General features: G+C 35.1%; 1 protein-coding gene across 1 annotated transcript; it reads right to left on the bottom strand.

Moving 5' to 3' along the window:
- Positions 1–478: 478 nt before the first annotated feature.
- On the bottom strand, positions 479–5019 carry LOC133321882 (uncharacterized; the record flags this gene model as incomplete). The annotated part of the gene is made up of 3 exons (XM_061530956.1): positions 479–608; positions 1835–2011; positions 4883–5019. Coding segments are annotated over 3 exons (427 nt in total), but the record flags the coding sequence as incomplete, so codon positions are not given.
- Positions 5020–7752: the final 2733 nt, after the last annotated feature.

The raw sequence follows: 7752 nt of genomic DNA, 5'->3' as shown, positions 1-7752 counted from the left end.
AGTATAAATTAATCTCTGGCAAGTTTGCTTCAAATCGGTTCAGATATAGATATCTCGTAGCTTCCATATATATTTCGACTTATTTATTGAGATTAAATTTAAAACAGTGCAGCATACCGAATAGCGTGTGTCAAGTTTGCTTTAAATCGATTTACACAAATCTGTCGCACTGTGCACAAACGACTCTAAACTTGCCCAAATGAAATGAAATTTAGCATAGGTTCCAGAAAGATTAAAAAATCACATATTTAAGTCCGTTCAATTTCATGTCAAAATTCCTTCAAAATTGCGACGTCTTTTCGGATACATATATACCCAAAATGGTGAAGGGTATCATATAGACGGCCCAGTCCGACTTTACTTCTTTCCTTTCTGGTTTGTTGGTATGGATGTGGGTGGGTGGTTTGTTGGTTGAAAACTCTATGATGATGGTCATGGTGGCTGATTGTGGTGCTGATGATGCTACTGGTCCTGATGATGGCTTACAAATTACTTTCAGAGATAATTTGGTCGAGAGACACAACAAAGTAAACTCATATTTTTGCAAATGTGATTGTGGCGTCCTTTATTTGCCCAAGGTCCATTGGTATCCAGTGCAGTATGGCGTTCTGTAAAAGGGAAACGGAGAAAATAAAACAATGGAAATATGAGAAAATGTATTTAAGTAGAATTACCAAAGGTTACAAGTAAAATAGTGGCAATAATCATAAAGATTTACAACAAATGTATAATTTTGAATATTCTATTACAAGCTGCTGGTTTTGATACCCTTCACCATACTGTGGTACAAGGTGTTATGTCTTTATGTAAATGTTTCAAACACGGAGAAGGATATACATACGGGATATGCATAACGAAACCTAGAAAATCGGTTCAGATTTAGATATAGCTCCAGATTTATATGTAGTTCCCGACTCCACAATAGTTTACCCAAATAACACTTATTTGTCCAATTGACACATATGATTCCACAGCGTACTGAATAATGTACAGATTGGCGTATGAGAAGCTTTGTACAAATCGGTCTGAATTTAGATATAGCTCTCATGCATACTTTCGTACGATTTGACGTTTATGGGGCACCATAAACTCAAAGTTTTGTCCGATTTTATGTAAACGGAACACTGCAGACCCAAAGTTCGTCTAACTGTCTGAATTTTGTGTAAATTAAAGTATGTTATTTATCCGGTATATATTTTCGACCGGTTTTATGTCAACGGTCCTTCAAACATTCTACGTCTGCTTTTTTACTTTTTTTACTGGTTTTGTATATATCCAAAATGGAGTAGGGTATTATATTCAACAACGCCTGACCATGACACTTTCTTTGTTATTTTGTGAAATCATTTTATTAAATTTTCCAAAAAGGCAAATTAATACAGCAATCATATTTCTATTTTGCTAAATTGTGGAGAAAACCCTGGTCATATGGTTTTTAGTTTCAAATCTCATTTTTGAAAAAAATATTTTAAATTGTAATTATGCTACATAATGTAAAATACACATTACCCTCTTTCATTAATAAATATTTAAACTAGTTGACAGAAAGCAGACAAATATTTAACAAATTTTAAAAATGAATGCCTTAATCTATTCAAATTGAAAAAGTTCTTGTACTACCAAAAACATTAAAAGCAAACTAATGTTTATGTTATCACAAACAAACAACCGAACTCACTCACACACATGCAAATCTCATCATCATAATCATTTTATGTACATGAAAAACCCATGGAAAAGGATAAAACCACAAAAGCCTTTCCTTGCCGTGCTAGTGCTGAATGAATAAATGAATGGTTGTTTGTTCGTGTATATGAATGCTTTGTGTACTTACGCAGATATGTTTCATGTTTTGGCATGAACTCTTGCATTTCCGATAGTAACAATGCGATATCCTGTGAATCCTTTGTAATACTACACAGCTCTTCTTGATTGAAATCCGGTGTTATTTGTTTGCAGAGTAATATTTGGCTAATGACATTGCCAATATTCGAGGGACCTGCACGATTTTCTGAAAACAAAAAAGAAACAAAAAAAATACATATGATATAGTCACACTATAATGTCATTAATATATGAATTCAACAAATGTATATTCAACTGTACAAATAGATACTAGTGTAATTAAGTAATTAACCACAGAAATGACATACCCACAATAACAACGGATAATGCTTTACATCAAATCAAATAATATAAAGGGACTAGACCTTTCAGTGGTATCGAATCATAATGACCCATTCATAAACCCATTAGCTACTATGAACATTTTATTTAGAAATGTAACTTAAGGTTGCCCTGCTGCCAAGTAGTGGAAATTTCAATTGTGTTTAAACACAACGAGGTGCTTTGAATAATTCTGAAGATCATAAATGTTTTCGTGTTATTCGGACAAACATTAGGAGTGTGGAGAGCCATTTATGTAAAATCGGACGAATATATAAATATGTGAGACCTATATAGAAATCTGAACCGATCCTAATCTTACCACACATCATTCAAAACACAATTCAGTACGCTTTGACAAATTTGGTGCAAATCCAAGAATATGTAGGGACTTTGGTGCAGCATTTACATAAAATCGGACGAAAATATATATGGGAGTTATATCTACATTTGAACCGATTTTCACGAAACTTAATACACACCATTCTAGACTCAATTCAGGACGCTATGCCAAATTTCGTGCACATCGAGAGATATATAGGGACTTTTGTGCACTGTTTGCCTACAATCGGACGAGAATATATTTGGGAGCTATATCTAAATCTGAACCGATGAACTGATACACATGTTCTAGACTTAATTCAGTACGCTATGCCAAATTTCGTGCAAATCGAAGGATATATAGGGCCTTTGGTGCACTATTTACCTAAAATCGGACGAAAATATATATGGGAGCTATATCTAAATCTGAACCGATTTTCACGAAATTTTACACACATAGTTCTAGACTTAATTCAGTACGCTGTGCCAAATTTCGTGCAAATCGAAGCATATATAGGGACTTTGCTGCTTTATTTACCTTAAATCGGACGAAAATATGTATGGGAGCTATATCTAAATCTGAACCGATTTTCACGAAACTTAATACACATCATTCTAGCGTTACTTCACTACTCTATGCCAAATTTCGTGCAAATCGAAGGATATATAGGGACTTTGGTGCACAATTTATCTCAAATCGGACGAAGCTATATATGGGAGCTTTATCTAAATCTGAACCGATTTTACACACATCGTTCTAGACCTAATTCAGTACTCTGTGCCAAATTTCGTGCAAATCGAAGAATATATAAGAACTTTGGTGCACTATTTACCTTAAATCCGACGAAAATATATATGGGAGCTATATCTAAATCTGAACCGATTTTCACGAAACTTAATACACATCATTCTAGCGTTACTTCAGTACGCTATGCCAAATTTCGTGCAAATCGAAGGATATATAGGGACTTTGGTGCACAATTTATCTCAAATCGAACGAAACTATATATGGGAGCTATATCTAAATCTGAACCGATTTTCACGAAATTTTGCATCGTTCTACACCTAATTCAGTACTCTGTGCCAAATTTCGTGCAAATCGAAGCATATATAAATCCGACGAAAATATATATGGGAGCTATATCTAAATCTGAACCGATTTTTCCCAATTTCAATAGGATTCGTCCTTGGGCCGAATAAGTGACCAGTGCCAAATTTCATCTAATTCGTATTATAAATGCGACCTGTACTTTGTTTACAATTTAACATGGGCAGATGGACGGACATGCATAAATCGACTTAAAAAGTGATTCTATGCATATCCTCAAAAGGAACCATGTGTCTATCTCGTTTCGTTTTGCCTGTTACAAACATATGCACAAAGCCATAATACCCGGTACCACAGTGTGGTGAAGGGTATAAAAATGCCATTCTGCAACCTATGCTAATTTTCATTTCATTCGGGCACATTTAAGGTCTATATCTGCAACAACAAAACGCTATAACGTTATTCTCAATTTGATACGTTGTGATATCGTGTCAATCGGACGAAAATATATGCGAGATATATCTAAACCAATTTCAACAAAATTTAGCACGCGTTTTGTGTCAATCGGCCTAAATTTGACTTTTTGTTTCGTCCCTTTGCTAAGAATCGGACGAAAATATATATGAGAGCTTTATCTAAATCTGAACCGATTTTCACCAATTTCAATAGGATTTGTCCTTGGGCCAAGTAAATGAGCTGTACCAAAATTCATCCAACTCGGGTTATAAATGCGACCCTCACGGACACATGTACAAGTCGGCTCAGAAAGTGATACTTTGCATATTCTCTAAAGGAACTATGGCTCCATCTCGTTTCCTTTTGCATGTTACAAACATACGAATATGCCTGCCTGCAGACAAAACATTTTGGATATTAACAGACCGACGGACGGACGGAAATGTTTTAATCGTCATTTACGCTTATCAAGAATATATATACGTTATGGGATCGGATATGACTATTTCGATGAGTTACAAACGGTAAAATAAAGTTAATATACCCTCCATACTATGGTGGATAATATCCAGATTATATTTTCCAAACGTCCGTTCCGCAGCTCTTCAAATAAATTATTGTCTACACCTAAAACAAATATTTGTTAGCTCTCCCTTGCAATAATATTTATCTCAATTTCCACAAGCTGTGGAATTATTTGTCTTGCTATTTGTTTCTTCTTCTGTTTTTTCTTGTTAACAAATTGTGTGTTTGTGTATCAAATGGAAACAACAGGGTGTAAACGAGAAATGCGCTAGAGTCGATGTGTACGCAGCAGCAGCAGCAGCGGTTGTCTATGACCAATGAACCGAACAATTAAGAATAATGGATAAATTGCAGATGCGAACTTACCATAATATCCTGACATATCCATTGGCACCACTTGTATTAGACGATATCTCTTCACTAATTCGCGTAAGAATAGTTGAGACATATAAAATAACAGCACAAGATGTGGATTGTCGGTAAGAACGCCATCGGCAGTGGCACTGCAATGAGCAAAGCAACAACGGCAACAACGAAGACAGCGATGATGGAAACCCCCAGCAGATGAAATGCAATATCAACAGCAACAATAGCAGTGGCAAGTTGTAGCAATAAAGACAGAAAGAAAATAAAACAGGAGAATGCCAATAAAAATGTGGTAAGTTTTGAAGTACTTTTGTTGTTTATTTTTTTCAGAAGATACACAAGATGAATAAAGGAATACAAATAATATTTAATTATATTTAATTTTCACTGGTTTTGTATAAAACAAAATTTATTATTTTTTTTAAGAACTTGAATAGTGCGGAGCGTTCAGTATCACACTATTTATATCACTTAAATTTAATGATGACTAATTATACCCTTCACAACACTGTGGTACAGGGTATTACGTCTTTGTGCATATGTTTGTAACAGGCAAAAGGAAACGAGATAGACACATGGTTCCTTTTGAGAATATGCATAGAATCACTTTCTAAGTCAATTTATGCATGTCCGTCCGTCCGTCTGTCTGTCTGTCCATGTTAAATTGTAAACAAAGTATAGGTCGCATTTATGATCCGAATTGGATGAAATTTGGCATAGGTCACTTATTCGGCCCAAGGACGAACCCTATTGAAATTGGGAAAAATCGGTTCAGATTTAGATATAGCTGCCATATATATATTTTACCGATTTAATGTAAACGGTCCCTATATATCTTTCGATTTGCACGAAATTTGGTACAGCCTAATCATTTAGGTCTAGAATGATGTCTGCCAAGTTTCATGAAAATCGGTTCAGATTTAGATATAGCTCCCATATATAGTTTCGTCCGATTTCATGTAAATGGTGCCCCAAAGTCCCTATATATCTTTCGATTTGCACGAAATTTGGCACAACGTACTGAATTAAGCCTAGAATGATGTCTGCCAAGTTTCGAGAAAATCGGTCCAGATTTAGATATAGCTCCCATATATAGTTTCGTCCGATTTCATGTAAATGGTGCCCCAATGTCCCTATATATCTTTCGATTTGCACGAAATTTGGTACAGCCTAATCATTAAGGTCTAGAATGATGTCTGCCAAGTTTCGAGAAAATCGGTCCAGATTTAGATATAGCTCCCATATATAGTTTCGTCCGATTTCATGTAAATGGTGTGCCAAAGTCCCTATATATCTTTCGATTTGCACGAAATTTGGCATAACGTACTGAATTGAGCCTAGAATGATGTCTGCCAAGTTTCGAGAAAATTGGTCCAGATTTAGATATAGCTCCCATATATAGTTTCGTCCGATTTCATGTAAATGGTGCCCCAAAGTCCCTATATATCTTTCGATTTGCACGAAATTTGGTACAGCCTAATCATTAAGGTCTAGAATGATGTCTGCCAAGTTTCATGAAAATTAGTCCAGATTTAGATGTAGCCCACATATATAGTTTCGTCCGATTTCATGTAAATGGTGCCCCAAAGTCCCTATATATCTTTCGATTTGCTCGAAATTTGGCTTAACGTACTGAACTGAGCCTAGAATGATGTCTGCCAAGTTTCAAGAAAATCGGTCCAGATTTAGATATTCATGAAAATTGGTCCAGATTTAGTTGTAGCTCCAATATATAGTTTCGTCCGATTTCATGTAAATGGTGCCCCAAAGTCCCTATATATCTTTCGATTTGCACGAAATTTGGCATAACGTACTGAATTGAGCCTAGAATGATGTCTGCCAAGTTTCGAAAAAATCGGTCCAGATTTAGATATAGCTCCCATATACAGTTTCGTCCGATTTCATGTAAATGGTGCCCCAAAGTCTCTATATATCTTTCGATTTGCACGAAATTTGCTATAGAGTACTGAATTAGGTGCAGAATGCTGTGTGCCAAGTTTCCCAAAAATTGGTTCAGATTTAGATATAGCTCCCATTTATAATTTCGTCCGATTTAACGTAAATGGTGCACCAAAGTCCCTATATATAATTCGATTTGGATATAGCTCCCATATATAGTTTTGTCCGATTTTATGTAAATGGTGCACCAAAGTCCCTATATACCTTTCGATTTGCATGAAATTTTGGACAGCGTACTGAGTTAAGTCTAGAATGATGTGTGCTAAGTTTCGTGAAAATCGGTTCTAGATTTCGATATAGCTCCCATATATATATTCGTCCGATTTTTGGTAAATACTGCACCAAAGTCCCTATATATCCTTCGATTTTCATGAAATTTGGATTTATAAGTAAATGAAGATATCGGTTTAGATTTCGATATTTTGCTTTAAATTTATTTACATAATTTCCCATTGTAAGAAGCAACTCTATATCTGACCAAAATTTAGTATAGGTTGCGGAATGAAATGTTTATTTTAATGTTAATGGTCCTTCAAAAATGCGACGTCCGTTAGGATCCCATCTGTTGAATATACCCATAGTGGTGAAGGGTATCATATAGTCGGCCCCGTCCGACTTTACTACTTTCCTTACTGGTTATAATTTATATACATATTTATAATGTGTGCATTAAGGTAACTACAAGTTTGATTATTTATTACCATTAAATTAACATTTCTAGGATAAATAACCACAAATATAATTAAAATGTATGTCCACATGACCTTTTTGCTGACATGTAGCATGTTTAGCTTTATCTCCCTAGAAGAGTAAAAATAGAAATAGTATTGCCCTAGCATTGTGGTGGTAAGAATTCTGAGTAATGTTTTGGTGTTGATAACAGCATTCACAAATTTCTGTGTTGATATCAG

Source organism: Musca vetustissima, unplaced genomic scaffold, assembly GCF_032173495.1.
Source record: "Musca vetustissima isolate MV318-11 ecotype Yass unplaced genomic scaffold, APGP_CSIRO_Mvet_v1 utg7845, whole genome shotgun sequence".
Lineage (NCBI taxonomy): Eukaryota > Metazoa > Arthropoda > Insecta > Diptera > Muscidae > Musca > Musca vetustissima.
This window is presented reverse-complemented; position numbering and strand designations above follow the sequence as displayed.